Raw genomic sequence first — 18,330 nt, 5'->3', positions numbered from 1 at the left:
TCCTGCTGAGGGGCACTACGGGTGATTCCAAGTTTGGTGTTGGATAATCTTTTTTTTAATCACTACAGTTCCAAATTTAGAAGATAAATGTAAGTTGTTGTAATGATTTTAAAATGATATTTTAGAACAAAATCCAATCAAATGACCATCTGAGTTTCTGTTTTCATAAATAAAAAAATTTGTGTCAAAGGATTCAGGAAGAAATTGTGTGATTGCTGAGAAATCAGCAAAATAAGAATTGGATTTGAGTCAAATGTTGACTATTTTTCCAAGCAATAATAAAACACTGGCCACATAATCTTATCTGTGTTGGGGATCTTATCCTTTTTAAGCTTAGATTTCAGGATTTCACAAAGTTCAGTCTATGAATATGCACCAGATTTAGATCTACGATGATGTAGTAGTAATTACCCTTCAGTTGGTTCTACAGACTTTCTCATGGAATCAGTGTTTACTGCAACTTAATTTATTTTCATTATCTTTAAAGGGATGGTCCGGGCTGAAAATATCTTTATCTAAATAAATAAAGTAAAATTCACAGTGCAAAATGCTAAAAAATTCATCAAAATCTGATACCAAATAACAAAGTTATTGAATGTTAAACTTTATAAATATTTTGTGAAAATAGTTATATGCACATCGTCATGAATATTCATTAGGTGGGCTGATGATGTCACATCCCCACTTTCTTTTTACTTACGTTATTACATGAAATCATAAATGTTTCATGTTTTGATGCATATGTAAGTGATGTGTCTCTGTTATGATGAAATAAGTTGCAGCAATAAATAACTAATGCACTTAATTAGTTGTCAATCCAGTTGTTTTAGTTCTTGGAAGATTTTTTTTAATAAACCTATTTTCATATAATAAAATACAAAAGAACATGTGGGGATATGACATCATCAGCCTACCTAATGAATATTCATGACGACATGCCTAGAACTGTTTCACTGGAATAATGCAAATCTTGAAAGTTCAATAACTTTGATATTTGTTATCCGATTTTGATCAAATTTTCAGCATTTTGCTCTGTGAATTTTACTCTATATATTGAGATAGAAATATCTTCAGTCTGGCCATCCTTTTAAAATGGAGCTGGTCATTGGGTTCACTACATTGATTGAATCATCTCTTAGCTCAGGTATTAGGTATAGGAGCTTGACGAGACAATCTGAAATCACTCAATGGAAGTACCAAAATCGTGATGTCAAAGATCTACGCAATGTTACAGCACAGTATTGGTTCCAAATGAGAAGTTCTTGTGCAATCATCAATCAGTGGGTTAGAGCCACAGACTTCTCTTGATAACAAGTTTCCATGGCGATGAAGTAACATGAGAAGTTTTCAACACTTATAAAAGGCCTGTACTGAAGAAGTGATGACATCATGGATTGCTTGTGCTTCTTGATCATGGCCTTAGTTCTTAAATCTGTCCAATGCTGACTTGAACTGAGGTCTGTCTTGGGTCTTCGCCGCCTTCTCCACAGCTGAGGAAGCTTCTTGAATTTTGCTCTGTGTAGTCGGTGAATAGAGAGATATGCGCAAGAAAGAGGACGATGGGGTAGAAGAAAGGAGAAGAGACAATGGGGGAGAGAAAAGAGAAGAGAGGCAAAAAAAATGAATGAGGCAAGTGGTAGCGAAAAAAAATATATTTACCGATATATGTCTCATCCTAACAAAAGCCAAAGCCACAAATAAATTCTATTGATTTTATTCTATTTGTTTGAGTCACAAATTCCTAAACATGCATCATATATGTCCAAGCATTCCCTCAAAACCCAAACCAAAGATAAGTTACCTTTTATCTAGCAAGAACACAATCACCCCCCCCCATGCAGTATCAAAATCGTTAAATCTATCTGCAAGTCACCCCACGAACATGCCAGGAAAACTCTTTAGGGAGATTTCACACCCCCCCCCCTCAAGAAAAAAAGTGGTCTTCATATAAAGTAAATAGTTTTTCTGGACAGGTTTTACATAATTAATTGGAAAATGTTATTGACAAGAAAAGTATGTGGTCAACAGACAGGTGGCCTTTCCATATAGTGGTGGTTATGGCCGTTTTGATTCCATCCATCTAATATGTTTGCCCATATTTGGGATTGTCTCGAAGTCATTCATCTGTGTTTTCTTGTTCACATAAAGTGTTGTAATAATCTCAAACTGTCATGGCTAATTGAGCTGTACATGTATATACACAAAGTGAAGAAAAAAAAAAGAAAAAATATAGAGAAATTGGGAATGAGATGCACAAAAAGGTTGATTATTACTCAAAATTAAATTTTTTGTCTTACCCTGTTTTCTTCTTCTCGGACACCTTGTTTCCTCTTTTCTCTCCTCCCTGATTTGCTTCTTCCTTTTAATTTGTGACGAGGCTCAAACTTGGGTGGAGGTACCACACCCTACATGATCCAAAAGAAAAAAACAATAATTAAAAAATTTATAATACCTTCATTTATTCATTCATTGCGTTCTTTGCAATTTTTTTCTTTCATTTATTCATGCATTTTTCTGAAAACCTTCAATTTTCATTCTTGAATAGTTTCCTTCTTTATCACAATAAAATAAATTTCAGAGTGAACTCATTTTTAATGGAATTTTTAATGGATGAAAAGCTTTAATAGTCAGGAGAGTGTTGGTAATTTTAACTGACAAAATCTGTTCTATCTAACAGTCAAAATAGTAATTTTAATTTTTGGCCAATCAAAATCAAGAATGGAAAATGTTGATGAAATGCCCCTCAAATGCTTTTAAGTCCTTTAATTAGTATTTCAAAGTAATAAACAGTGATTAATAAGAAATGAAATAGTTCCCAAAATGCAAAGTATTTTACACTCTTAAAGATATTGGATGGTACAGTGTACTGTACTATTATTTTTGCGGGATTAATTTTTCACGCTTGGCGGCTTAGAAACATACTTGGTATGGATGGCCGAGCACCGGGTAAGGACCGGGAGGATTACGGCTATTCAAAGTGCATGAGATCAATCAAGCCTTGGCGATCGACCCAACGTCTTCTTAAAAACTAAACAGATCTAAACACTCACTAATCAAAGTCAAACAGCAAAAACATTTTATATTTCAACCAAAATCATAATTTAAATACCGATCTGTGACTGTTAAAAAAATGACCGCAATTGGAACAAATTCTTGTGATGCATGTGATTTTGGAGCTCAAGCTTGCTTGCTTGAATGTCACCCTCTAGCTATAGGTCAAATTATGCAGTCTCTTTGCCAAAACTATACACGCTATTGAACTGCGATTCGAAACTTGCATTAAAATAGATGCTCATAAGTTTGCGCTCGCCGATCTTGCCGCGAAATCCGCGAAAATTTCCACTTTTACAGTACTCTGATAGCCTTCAAACTCTGGATTAACTTATACCATACATTTATGGAGTGCCAGATATGAAAACATTCATGTAAAAATAATTCTAACCCTTAACACTGTGACAAAAGTTGTTCAAATATTAAGTGTCATGACATGAGACTAGAAAAATACAGAAGTACAATGAATTTCACTGAATTAATTGGAACATTCATTATCTTTGCCAATTATTAGAAGTAGGCCTATTATGAAATCAAACATTCCATAGATGTGTCAAATAAAATGATACTTTAGACTACGGTCAAACCTAGGATTGATTTTTTTTCAGATTATCACATGGACCTTTTCCAAAGTGTTAAATACAGCCTTTACTAAGAAATAAAACAATCCCAAAATGCATATTGTATTTTGAGGTGTAACAGCATTGCACAGATACTTACAAACATTTCCTTTCTCTCAGCTAGTCTCTGTTCCATGGTTGCCTTATCAATAGCACTGATCTGACTTGGATTTAATGTGATCATCTCTGGCTGAATCTAATTTAAAAAAGAAACAACAAAAAAGAGAGAGAGAAACAAATAGATATCATTATCATCGAGCTGTAAATTATGTTAAAATAAACATTGTTGAAAGTATACAAATTAGTCTCTGACAGAAGCATACCTGCCAACATTTAGAAATGTAAAATCTGGATGACCAATTGCCGGAGATTCGACCGGGGCTCAGACTAAGACCCTGGTGGGGTTCAGGGGCAGATATATCGCAAAAATTGTTGAGGGAGGGGGCATTATGCCCCCACCCCCTCCCCCGGGAGAATTAGGGTTAATCTGAATTTAGTTAAATTGTCAATTATGTTTGCTATAATAACACAAATTCATATATCATGTGACATTGGGCTCAAAATGTTATGGGGCGGAGTAAATAAATACCTTTTCTAGGAGAGCCTTGATCTCATATTCTCTTCTCTGTTGTTTATTCTGGTATGGGTTAGCTTCTAGTGCATCAAAGTTTGCCTCACCAGCACCTGCACAAATAATAAAAAAAAAGTTATAAATATCGCAACTCGTCCTCCACTCTGCAGTTAATTTTGGTATGGATTTAAATAATGATGATAATAATGACAGAGAGCATTCACAATGTGCTTATCCACCTTGTTGGGTGCTCATGGCACTCCTATATTACCCCAGATATGCAGGTCTACCGCTTTGGGTGCTCAGATTTTTGAGGAATTACTTCCTCCCAGTACCCATTTACCTCACCTGGGTTGAGTGCAGCACATTGTGGATCAATTTCTTGCTGAAGAAAATTGTGCTATGCCTGGGATTCGAACCCATAACCCTCAGTGAGGAAGGCAAGAGTCAAAACCATTGTAATACAATGTAATTTTTGTTTACACCTTTAGTTTCTGAAGGTATTTGTGTATTGATGGTGGAAGTTTAATGATTTTAACAGACAAGTGGAGCGCCTCTGGCAGTCTTGTCTGCATTACGCAATTCAATATAGCAGCAGTGCTGAATTTGAAAACAACTATCAAATAATCATTCATAAAAAACAGAATTCATATAATAATATCATACTACATTCATTGACCTTACATGACATGTGACATTGATCATGTGACCTAAAACTTGTGCAAGATGATCAATGATATTTGATTACCCCTTTGTCCACATTTCATGAACTATATCCATACACTTTTAAAGTCATGATGGTAATTCAACAAATACCCTAAACACCGCCCAAGATCATTGACCCAAAATGACCCTTGTCATGAGACCTGAAACTCACATGGGATGTTCAGTTATATTTGATTGCTCTTATGTCCAACTTTTATGAGCTAGATACATAAACTTTCAAAGTTATGATGGTAATTCAACAAATACCCCCAACATGGCCAAAGTTCATCTACACTAAATGACCTTTGACCTTGGCAATGTGACCTGAAACTCACGCAGGATTTTCAATACTTCATCACCTTTATGCCAAACTTTCATGAACTAGGTTCATAACTTTTTAAGTTATGATTACATTTAAAAAAAAACTTAACCTTAGGTTAAGACTTTGATGTTGATTCCCTTAACATGATCAAAATTCATTGGCCGCAAGATCTTTGACCTTGGTCATGAGACCTGAAACTCAAGCAGGATGTTCAGTAATACTTGATTACCCTTATGTCCAAGTTTCATAAATTAGGTCCATATACTTTCAAAGTTATGATGTAATTTCACACACTTAACCTTCAGTTAAGATTTCAATGTTGATGCCGCCACCATCGGAAAACCGGCGCCAATAGTCTTGATCTGCTATGCAGGCGAGACAAAAACACCGTTTGATATGAAACTTTTTTTTCAGTAATACGATCCACAACTATATCAAGCTAAATTACAAACCTGGAATAAGCAAGCTGGTGTAACCATGGAAATGAGAGACACCAAGAACATCTTCATAAGGACAGAAACCCATATTGGTGATTGGATAACGAAGCTCGTGCATCATGTATGGTGCATCTTGAGTTCTGAGGCAACAATCCTTGTATACCTGCATGTACAATAAAGGGAATCAAATCAGAGTTGAAAAATAGTAAAAGAAGGAGATCTTGGGAGCATTTCATCAACCTTTTTCGTTTGTTGGACAAGATGTCAGATCTGCCAACTTTAATTGATTGGCATTGGCTGAGAAGCCACATTTCCTACAGTAACTGCCTGATAGCGCATACTTTATTGGACAAAATTTCCGACAAGTGTCCGTATATGAAATGCTCCCCATGACCTTGCTACAAAACCCTTTATCAATTGTTTGAAGGGTAGATTCTTGGGTACTGTATCAAAATCTTTTCTATGGATTTCAGCGAAAATCATCCAATACACCAGGGGTATGTATGACTTTGAGTGCCATCTTGTCAAATCATTGTCACTGATAAATTAGCACTTTGCAAATCAGATGCAATGATTTCAGTAGCTTATAACATTTAATAATAATAATAACTAGCATTTAGTACGCTCTCCACAGTTAACTATATCACAGCGTTTACAAACGATTTAAAAACAAAAGTACATAATAATTACAATACAAATACATGCAAAAGAAATCAATCGGAAAAGAGGTATGTTTTTAAAAGTTTCTTAAATTGATCTGAAGAGTTTGATGATTTAATGAAAGTGGGGATGTTGTTCCAGTTATTACTAACATACTTCTTCATGAAATGCTCCTGTGTGCATATTTTCACAAAGCTTTTACCTCGCTGACAACTTGCCATTCACTGACAATATCCATGACAACAGTGCTCCCTAGGGAATCAAAACGTGTATTTCCAATTGGTCTAGTGCCAATTCGTCTACTATCACTTGGTCTATCATCAATTCCTCCACTATCCATTTGGTCTAATTGCCATTTCGTCCACTCACTATTTTGTCTACTAACCAGTTGATCAAATAGCCATTTAGTCCATAAACCATTTGGTCTAATTGGATTATTGTTATTGGGTGAAATCAATCAAAAGAAAATGGGTATTAGTCCAACTGGTTATAAGACGAAATGGTTATAGACGAACTGGTGATTGGACCAAATGATTATTGGACCAAATGGTTGTTGGACAAAATGTTGATGGATGGAATGGCATTAGACTAAATGAAGGTAGACCATGTGATGAGTGGAGGAAATGGCAGTAGATGAATTGGCAATTTACCATCAAAACCAATGATTTCACTGATAGTATTTATAAGTAACAACTTGTCAAGCAAGACCAAGTATCCATGAATATATTCCTAACAAAATGATCACAATAATAACTGTCTGGTCTTGCATACTTTTTCAACCAATCATTTAATTAAATCCATCCCGTTTCTTTTTACTTTTACAACACCATGTGATAAGAGTTCTCTATCCTACATACCTCTACGACATTGTTACAAGCTGCAGCTAGAAGCCCCTTCTGACTGAAGCACAGCTCACCCGCACCAAACGATACTTGGTACGCCTGCAGGGGTTTGTATGTCCGTAGATCAAAGATCTTCAGCTGCCTATCCATACCACCTGTAGCCATGTACCTGAGAAATGATGGCAATATATTGGAACTTTGATTACAGTAGATTTATTAATTTCACATTGGCATGAAAAAGGCAGGATATATGCAAAGGTTTGAGGGTTTATTATATTTCATGCAGGATCATGAAAGGACCCTTGTTGGAAATTTATCCGATAAAGTACGATATCAAACAGTTACCATAGGAAATGCCACTTCTCAGCCAATGCCAATCAATTAAAGTTGGCAGATCTTACAACTTGTCCGACAAACACACCTAAAGGGATATGAGGGCCATCTACACCAGCCGAGTTTTCAATTAACACGCTATTTCTAATCCAGCAAATTATCCAGATCTGAACAATCTCAAGATTATTTGTAATGGAGATGCAATTATTGCGCTAGTTCGCTTTAATAATCTCAAGATTATTTGCAAAATATTTTTGCAAATAATAAATAAATTTGCAGGTGCTGACGCACTCTGGATTATCTTATTCACAGCGTCAGACCACAATGCATCGATGCTTTACTCGAGCAGGAATCGCTCTTCTTACGATGGTGGAGACAGGGTTTCTTGAATCTCGAGATTAATTGCGACGAGGGTCGATCGGGCTAAAATCTCCAGATTAAGCACCACCTATGGAGACCATGCCTTTTCATCTATTGCTCCATGCATCTGGAACTCCCTCCCTTCTTCACTCGGTGAAAATGACAACACAGAACTCTTCAAATCGTCTCTCAAAACTCATTCATTTCAGCAGATATGTAATAATTAGCTTAATTGAATATTAATCAATTCTTTATGTATGGATGGACCGACCTAAAATATAGTGCCTCCTTTAACCACCTAAGTTGGGTGGATTGGCATCTGTACTTACGTTCCCTGTTTATCTATAGCTATAGATCGGACAGCTCCTTTATGACATAACATCTTGACAAGTGGTTCTCTTGAATTAGGACTCCACATTGTGACAGTGCCTGAAACACACAAGGAAACCCAACAAATATATTAAAAAGAAATATCGTTAAAGTCTATAATACTGGAGACTACATTCATATGGCGTTTTTCTGGATACATCATACTATGATCAATGTCAGTAATGAGCAATAATCAGCAATAATCAGCAATGCTGCATTTACCAAATATAATGATTTTACTCATTTTTTATTATTGCAGACGTTTACCGTTGGATAAATGAGGCTCAAATTTGAGGGGGAAAATATTAATATTATTTCATAGGTTTGGCATGTCTTCAATTCAAATAAACCAGATGCTAAAAGAAATTCTCAAACAATTAAGATTTAGAAAATACATATCAGTGATTTGTAAAATAAAAATTGTGAAAAGATTCAGAGTCAATACACCCACCCTACAAACCAGTACACCAATGTCAAAAGAACAGGTAACAGTGATGTAATATATGGAAACATCAAACAAGAGATACCACTTTGTCCCAAATTCACAATTTCTCATGAGAAAATATGTTGACTGTTATCATGGGTTACATCTGATTTCTTAAAGTTTCAAGAACTGGGCCTGGATATAATAGATGGGCCGTTGGAAATATTAAAGGTAAAAGAAACTAACTGGAGCAACAATTATTTCATGAAAAAGTCATCAAGGTTAATGGTCACAATATCATCATTGATCTACATTTAATGTAAACTAATCTTTGTGAAATCATGAAAACCGATAATTCTGATGATCACTAACACAGAAAAGCATATGTGGGACGGTGAATTAATATTCCTTGGAAAAATACCCAGCATTTGATAGAATTCTGTGCTTTTGCTAATTTCGCAGCAATGACACACTTTCTACCAGAGTCATTTGACACATATTTTTTATTTCTATATGCCTATACAAACACTATGGCGGTAAATTTATTTGATTCTGTTCGAACTCATTTTGAGATCATTACCACAACCGGCCTTTACCTTTAAAAAAAATAGGAAAAATTTGACACTCACCATTTGGATGACCCAGGTGAATGATGGCATTCTTTTGATTCTGGGTCATAACATCAAGCCTGCCACTCTTTGTGGGCATATCACAAACCAGCTTACCAACAGATACATCTAAATACTGTAACCCACCATATGAACTCTGTAGGGAAACAAGCACAGGGATATCAAGGTTAGATTTGATTTGACTTCTACATTCCAATAACAAAAGTATATACAAGTATAATTTGTCAACATTACATAATAATAAGCAACAACATACATAACAGTATTCTGATAAATATATAATTATACTTGAAAATTTCCTCTTCACAGATTACAGGTCAAACAAAGAGTCAAGGGTAAAAGGTCAGAAAAGCAATACAGGTCAATTAATCAGTCACGGTACAAACCTCAAAAGGACTGTGAAATTCACAAAAATAAAATAATTTCTAAGATTTCCCTTCTCCTCTTCCTTTTTGTTCTTTCTATTACTCTTTTCTGCTTCTCTTTCTCTTTCTCCTCCTCTTCCCATTCTACCTTTCTTCTCCCCTCCTTTTCCTTGACTTCTTCCTCGTTGTCTTATTCTCCTTCCCCATCCTCCTCTTCCTCACCTTTTTTTCTCCACCTACACCTTGTCCTTCTTTCTCCTCCATCCCTCCTTTCCTTTAACACTTCCTTCTCTTCCTCCACTGCCCCCCCCCCCCCCCTCCTCCTTCTTTTCCTACAAGTAATTCATTTTCTTTCTTTATCATTCTTCTTCTACTTCTTCCTATCAGCCATGTTTTTTTTTTTCTTTCTTTACTGGGCTGGAACTTCTAAGATCTAACAGCTCTTTAATGCCAGTCCACACTCGAAGCCTGTTCTGTACACTATTTACTGTATTATCATTTTTGTTACTTTGTTTTGTTCTTGCCATTATGTATTTCTTATTTACCTGTAGGTATGTTATTTTTATCGAGTGAAATAAATGAATTGAATTGAAAGAAATGTTGTTATCATTTAGATTACATGTACTTACACAACCAGCTAGTAGAAAGTGATAAGGAAGAAACTCCATCCGAGTTATATTATGCATCTTCTTGATACAATGTAACTCTACCCCATTATTATCATAGATGTACATCCATTTCTTCTGAGCTACTGCACACATTGTTTCCAAGTGTAACCATCTATAAGAAAAATATGAATTATAAAATGGATTGAAATCCCAATCAAATGATTGGCTGAGAGCTGATCACATGACATGCATCATTTCTACTGTTACGTGGGCCATGCATTTTTCCCCAACTAGCGTACTTTTTTTTCAAGCAAGTGTTCATTAGGAAAGCCGATTTGCATTATGTGCTTCTGGTCCCTGGATGTGCAGGGAATAATTTTCCTGGTATCACATCACAATTCGATCCACATTTTTGAAAGACTGCTATGCATGAAGTCTTTTCTGTAGCATATTTTTACATAAGACTGTACATTACTTAGTTGAGAGCTTTTCTCTTATGACCAAAAAATTTGTAAAGCAAAATTATTCCCTGATGTGCATCAGGCCAGTGGCTAGGCTAGCTAGCTAAGTCAACTCATCTTCATTCCACATTTCTATTGCCTCTGTAGATCAAGGATGTGTAACAAAATACACCTTTTCAAGAGAGTGATTTCAAATCTTACTTTCTCTTTAACATCCAGATTAGTATTCCATATCATACATTTATTTCAGAAGAATGGCAACTGTTCTTAATTTTTTTTGTGGATCAATGAGAACTGTTACATCTAAAACATCAGATAGGTCTCAGACTAATTTGCCTTTGGATTATTTTTTTTGGATAAAGTTACATGTTACCAGCAGATTTTTACATTCAAATTCTATTACATGAAAATTTATGTAAATGCCTTGCCATATGACGTGAGTGCTGCAATGGGAATTGAACCCTGGACCTTGTGGTTCATAGCCCTGATACTTGTCCACTCCTCCGCAACACATCTACTATTAGCTGAGATGAGTTTAATCACTTACTGTACATCCTGGATTTCTTCTGTTACATTGGTTTCAAAGTGAAGTTTCTTTGTGACCCAGTCGATCCCAGCTAGATGACCCCTGCGACCTCCAAGAAGTAAATGTCTACCATTCCTGGTGAAATCCATCCTGTAAGGGCCAAACTGGTCCAATCTCAGCTCAAAATTCTGAGGAAACAAAGTAAATATGAGGAGAAAGTCCAAGATTGCTTTGTGACAGAAAATGGTAAAGTAATTGTTTCATATAAAGAAATGGGAAACAATTTTTGGATATCTAGTTTGTACATAGTATGTGTAGGTGTACTGATGGGGGCGTTGTGGTATAGTGGTTATGAATCTCATCTTTCAATCAGAGGATCTTGGGTTCCAATCTCAGCCATGGCTTGTTTTCCTTCAGCAAGAAATTTATCCACATTGTGCTGCACTCAACCCAGGTGAGGTGAATGGGTATCCGGCAGGATTAATTCCTTGAATGCACCAAGCGCCTTTAGCAGCTGGAGCTACAGCCGGGGTAATATATAGTGTGCCATTGAATAGGCAACTAGATAAATCAGCGCTTCATAAATGCTATATATTATTATATTACTGTACTAGTATGTTCATATGTAGTCTGCAAGAACAGACCTATGGTATTGCAAAGTGCATAATGAAGAGTCTGAAGAAGTGAGACTAGATTCCCTCATGTTCTGTGGCTGCTTCAACACAGACGTAGAGTTTGGAATCTAGTCTTCATCCGTAGCATGTTATTTGAAAAAAAATACATAATTTGTAAAATTATCAAATTTAAGTCTGTGCTTACAGACAAGACATAGTCACCATGTGCTTTGGAGCCATTTAAAAAAGAAGGGCAGCCACGATGTTTACCTCTTTGAACAGAGATCAATAGAATAAGTGTGTTTCAGGGACCGAATATTATTTCTATTTTTGTCATTTTCATTACCCGGTATCATATATTATATTTATTATGTAGCATGCAAATGGAACAGCTTTCACAATGTATTGTTCCATATTCATGAAATGATTGTGACAATTTGTTGTACCAGTCAATATTGGTCAAAAAAAAAATTATTTTGAGAATTTTGCAGAAAATGAAAGTACAAGTCCTATTCCATTCATTACTAAATTTCAAGGCAGAAATTTATTTTAGTTTCTGATATAAGAAGGGATTTTCATGGCAATGCCATACAAATTTTTAATAAAATGCGCAATTCCCATTGGAAACATGTACATGTACTGTAGCAGAGCAATACAACGTTTTGACTGACCGCAATTTCAATGTGCGCGGTCTGCCAAACTGTCGTATCAGCCATATGCACTGCATTGACTTTGCCAGTGAAATGCAATACGACGTTTTGACTGACCGCGCGCATTGAAATCACGGTCAGGGTTTTGTATCCCCTTTGTAGTTTTTGTACAGGGGAAATCTAAACTGCTCAAACCGAAATTACAAGCATGGAGCTCTTTTGCAATATTTTCTCTGATCCTTGGTTTTGTGTAAAAATAAGGATACCAATGTCAAGCAATTGTCTTGGTCTTTCAAATCATGCATTTTTCTAGCAATGAATATGTTGTAAGGCTCGGGAAGTAACTTTTATTGATTTTCTCTGAAATGGGTTTGCACTGTCATACGTGTGGTACAACGGTTTGGATGACCGCCAATGACTTCATTGTTCCTCTTTGGTCAGATTGATCTATTACAAATATAGATGAAATCTATTTTTTTCATTATTGATCAGATTCTTAATCCTTCGCCTGCTTTAAACAATGACACATCATCAAAAATGAAATAATCATTGATTAACAAGTCGGGTATAAACTTACTTTGGTAGCACTTGCAATATCAACAGCTTTTCTTATTTCTTCTTGGGTGACATCATATGTTTCTTCGCCTTCATCTGCTTCTAAAAACCTTGCAAATATAAAGCAATCAAAGTTCCAAAATCATAAGCGCGTTGAAGTTCATGAAAGTAAAATAAAGCATCAACACACAACCCCAATATAATCAAAATGAATATGAAGAGCAAGTCATTTGATTAGGAGTTCTAAACTTTGGCAGCTATCATTGTACCATTAACTTCAATTTTTTCCCATCACCTGAAATCTTAAATCTTGTACATATACAAAATTGCTATGTCTATCCATCACCAGTTCTGCTCTTCATGACACGCCTTCCAGTGGCTCAGCTTATTCATCATCCTAGTATAGCTTCTGTATGAGCTGCCAAAGGGATTACTACATCAAGTAGTAATCGATAGCTCAGTCGGTAAAGCGGGGGTTTCGGATTTCGGTGACCCGGGTTCGATTCCCAAGTGGCGCGCTAGTGCCCTTTGGTAAGGCATTTATCCTCATTACCAGGTCCCTTGGAGAGGACCTTAAGCCGTTGGTCCCCTGGTTGCTTGCTCACAGGCATTCGTGCTTTCTTAGCAGTCAGGTAAAAGAGTCGGTACGACAAGTATCAAGTAAAACAATTTTCAATTCAAATTCATATTGCAGTATTTGGCTAATGTATCGTCTTTTTAAAAAATCAATCCACTTTCAAAGTACACACGTTTTCTATGGCAACATACATACATTATACATAATGGTACTGACTATCATGCTGTGATTCATGTTTAAAGCTCCTAGTCATCTAAAGATTTTGGCTACTCTGTACTACAGACAAACATTTCTTTTATACCTTTGATATGAAGTGGTACTTTTCTTTCATGTTCATGTAGCAATGTCCAATATCATTTTTTTCACTGAAAAATTCTTATCAGCTAAAACCTCTGACCTGACCAGTTTGTTTCCAATTCGTCTAATGCCAATTCGTCTTCTATCATTTGGTCCAATAGCCATTTAGTTCAAGCATCATTTTAAATAATCGGACTACATTATGCAAAATGCATGAAGTGAAATGGATATTAGACCAACTGGTTATGAGACGAAAAGGTCATATACCACATGGTGATTAGACGAAATGATGATTAGACCAAATGGTTATTGGACCAAATGGTTGTTAAATGAAATATTGATGGATGGAATGGCATTAGACTGAATGAAAGTAGACCATGTGGTGAGTGGATGAGTTGGCAGTAGACGAATTGGCAGTTTACCACCTGACCTACCCCGTTTCTTCTGGGAGTAGAAGTTCGCTCCTTGCAGCTTGCTTTGCAGCCAATGCAAACCTATCTTCACCTCTCTTCATGGTTGTCCTGTGTCGAAAATTCCTCATCTCTTGCTACAACAAAAAAGGGTGTAAACACAACAGTATAAAATTATATCGATAATAAATTTCCATAAAAGCTACTATTATAAAAACAGAACAATGATACGAGAAGAAATTGATGATTCTCCGAACATTGACAAAGAAGGGTGCAAACACCTCAGTATGAAATGATATCGATGACAAAAATTTCAATAAAATTTTCTACAATAAAAACACAACAATGATGAATAAGAGAAGAAAATGATGGTTCTTGGAACATCGACAAGAAGATCCATGGAAATTAATCTATAGTAAGTCCTGCCTCCTTTATTTATATTAAAATGGAATAAAATATTTAAACGTTCCAAAATCATTCAATTACAGTGGAATTAAAAGTAATTAAAAATTGGTATGACAAGAAAATAGTTAGGTATAGAAATCCATGAATAGAGTTCAATCATCTTTGATACTCTTATCAAATTGTCTAACTCACAGCAGTAGCTTTTTCTCCCCGTCTGTACTTCTTAACAGTCTCATCGCTGATTGGAGCAGGGCCCGGGAATGGATCTTTTTTATCTCTTAAGCTCTCCTGGTCTGGTCTCCTCTTCTTAGCTCTCTTCTTTGATGCTGTATTTTCTACTTCATTCTTCTTGGAATCTGTTTGGGGCTGTTCTCCATCATCTCCATCCTCATTGTTGGTATCAAAGTATCTCACTGGTTTCTTTTAAAATTAGATACAAGCAAGTTCTTTAATAACAACAATATTTCACACAAATAATGATGATCATGATGATGATGAAAAAAAAAATGATAAGAATATTATTTTCAGCTAGATCGATTATCATTATTAAACTGAAAAGTAAAACAACAATCTAGTGCACCCAGGCTAGAGCTAGACAGCGTTTGCCGCAGCAGTTGACATGTACACTTTGCTTATTACACGTCATCCAGCCATGATCACAAGCCATTTTTTGATGAAGAGATACAGTTAAAGCATGTGCAATGCAAAAAAAGGAAGAACCAAAAAGGCATTGTCATGGCAATGCGATGTCAATGACAACACAATCATGACACTAACAGTTGAGGTGCTGGTCCAAAAATTGTCCCAGAAAACAAGGATATCCTCATAAACCAAGACAAATCATGTCTTAATACATTTAAATTGTCATTGCTTATGGAGACAGTTTTTCTTCACTTACCCCTGCGGGACACGGACGGCAATTACAAGGATTGAGGGTGCTAAAAATAAATTCAGTGACCTCGATTCTCCCCCCGAGTTCACCGACTATTCATCACAACTTGCGCCTTCCAATAATGAAACTTGATTAGCGCACTCGATTGATATCGGCACTCGACACTCGACAGGTACAGGTGAAAGAACCTTTGACTTGACTGAGCTTCTCTAGATTTCTTGTGTGGATAAATCTTTGAAAACTGAGACGGCCCCTGTAGCGTATAACTGGGACAATTCCAATTTGCTGACCAGCGCCTCTACTCTATGTTACTGCCTGAGAAAATGGCTAAAGTAAAACTAAAAAAACTGGGAAACATGCACTGCAGCCTGCAGAATAACGTTGCGTTTGTTGTAGGCCTTTAGTTTTAAACTTTGTAGACATGGCCATGGAGGAAATAGAAAAGAGTAGGTTAACATTAAGCAGGAGGAGTGAAAAGACAGAAATTCGACCCTATTCAATTATTCAGTTCAGATTCAAGATTCCAAGAAACAAATATCCATTCATTCAGTGATTCACCATGCAGCAAAATAGGCGAACATGGAAAGGAGTACGTGGGACCGAAAAGGAAACGCTTTTCTTCATCTTTCGAGCTTTCGAAGCATTCGTCATATTCATTTCATTACTCTGCTTCGCTCACAATACATCGATAACATTATTAAAGAGTACTACTGAATTTTCAAATATACACTTACTTTTCTGTTCTTTGACATTTTAACGTTGTCTTCTAAACTCAAGTAAAAACAATATTTCCCCGGTCAATTTCCAAATCCAAATTTCTCCGCAGCACGCCTTTCTATGGGAATGTTACGGAAGCAAACAAAAATGGAAAAAAACGCATTTGAGCCGTGCACAGGGCACACTTGCACATGGATTTTACTTGACAAATGAATAAACGACCATCTAGCTAGCTCTAAATATCTCCATAATCAACTTAGAAAAAGAATGACGTTACCTTAGGTTATCTTGCCCTTATGGCTTCTAAATATCGGTACAGTCCCTGCCTTAGGGGCCTATAATCCTAGACCTAGGCCTAGCTGTTCTCTCTGAATTAATGAATGACTGCATCACTGCATGCATTACCATATGGGGTATTATTACCTGAATGAGGCAATTTGGAAACAAGATATAGGACCTAAACACGCATTTTGTCTGTCTGATAGATTAACTCAACACAATTACTGTGTCACAATTGGCCACTGAAGCCAAGGGATTCAGCTGTATGACTATACAATATATAGTCATACATGTAAGGGGGACACAATAATTCATATATCCCTCCTCCGACGATTATGGTTATTTTTCTATTACGCCTATGTAGTAAAACATCGGTCCATAATGACTGTATACCTATTTCATCAAACCCAAGTGCAAGACTTGTGTATATACGCATGAAGTGCATGCGCGCCATGCATGATGCGCATTTGTGCTGTTTACACTTTACATCATGTTACTTAGCCAGGATTACTTCCTCAATCTCACAATTTAGAAGTGTCATCAGGCAAACAGGCATTGCTACAAATAAGCTTGAATTACACATCATACAGCTTCAGGCTTATGGGTAATAAATAATATTGATTTGCTTTATTTTTTGTGAGATACCCTATTTCCCTCTGTATGCATGCCCATTTGCCCTTGTCAGACTCAGGCAATATGAGACAACTTCAGGAAATATATATGGTATCTCCCTCAAAGCCAGTCAATATTATAGAAATATTTCATAGCCAATATGTACCTCAATAACCAGCACCACCTCTTTTTTAAATTAAATAAAATATTTTTTTTCGAAAATGCATTGCAAGTCTGATTTTTTTATATACATAATTAGCCTATTGAAAAAAAATCTGTAAATAATATATATATATCCCAAAAAAAGTGTGAACCTTTTTCTTCATCCCATTATGGAGTAATTTTCTTGACTTCATTTATCCAGGTAAAGCTCTATCTTGGGTCTACAATGAGTCTACATGCACAAACTATTAGATTTGTGTCATCTTTCACAGTCAGCGATATGAAATGCAGATATTTTATTTTGCTGCATTTTAAATTGTTAACCAGCATACTCACTGGGTCCCTGAAGTTGCATAAAAGTTACCATCATGGTAACTTCTCCATCCAATGGTAACTGAATGGAATCCTTGATTTTGATTGGCTATTGATCATCTTTAACATGGTAGTTGACATTGGATGGCAAAGTTACCATAGTAGAAACGTTATGCAATTGGGTCCAGGTCAGTACTGTCAACTAGCTAAAGGATTCCTGTGAATGATTGACCTACCCCTGGAAAAGTGTATACCAAAAATATCTTCCCTCATTTTCTGTGGTAAAATTTGACCAATTTTGGAGTTGATAACATCTTTTTTTTTGCTTGTCACGTTTTCTGGGAGATAAATGTTACCTTTTTGGAGGGTTCATAATTTCTTTTTATAAAAAAAACTGTTTGCTAATCCATCAAGTTCATGTTTAATCATCAGGTAGTCTCTCACTTTATGGCAATCAATGTTATCCCTTCTGCATATCTACCACTCATCATCAAACTCACAAATAATACCAACAAGGATGCTGATAACATATTACAAGTTAAAATTCAATCTTTTATTTTGGATT

General features: G+C 36.0%; 1 protein-coding gene across 1 annotated transcript; it reads right to left on the bottom strand.

Annotated features, from left to right (window-relative positions):
- Positions 1-1,349: 1,349 nt before the first annotated feature.
- On the bottom strand, positions 1,350-16,525 carry LOC121429186 (WD repeat-containing protein 46-like). Its single transcript, XM_041626129.1, has 14 exons — positions 16,418-16,525; positions 14,984-15,211; positions 14,411-14,523; positions 13,125-13,212; positions 11,305-11,471; positions 10,318-10,468; positions 9,324-9,459; positions 8,231-8,330; positions 7,224-7,377; positions 5,722-5,869; positions 4,261-4,355; positions 3,772-3,867; positions 2,298-2,405; positions 1,350-1,515 (listed from the first exon to the last, which is right to left on the bottom strand). Exons 1-14 carry the CDS (start codon positions 16,433-16,435, stop codon positions 1,420-1,422), a joined length of 1,698 nt encoding a protein of 565 aa, XP_041482063.1. The 5' UTR covers positions 16,436-16,525; the 3' UTR covers positions 1,350-1,419.
- Between the last annotated feature and the right edge of the window lie 1,805 nt (positions 16,526-18,330).

Source organism: Lytechinus variegatus, chromosome 15 (assembly GCF_018143015.1).
Source record: "Lytechinus variegatus isolate NC3 chromosome 15, Lvar_3.0, whole genome shotgun sequence".
Taxonomy (NCBI): domain Eukaryota; kingdom Metazoa; phylum Echinodermata; class Echinoidea; order Temnopleuroida; family Toxopneustidae; genus Lytechinus; species Lytechinus variegatus.
This window is presented reverse-complemented; position numbering and strand designations above follow the sequence as displayed.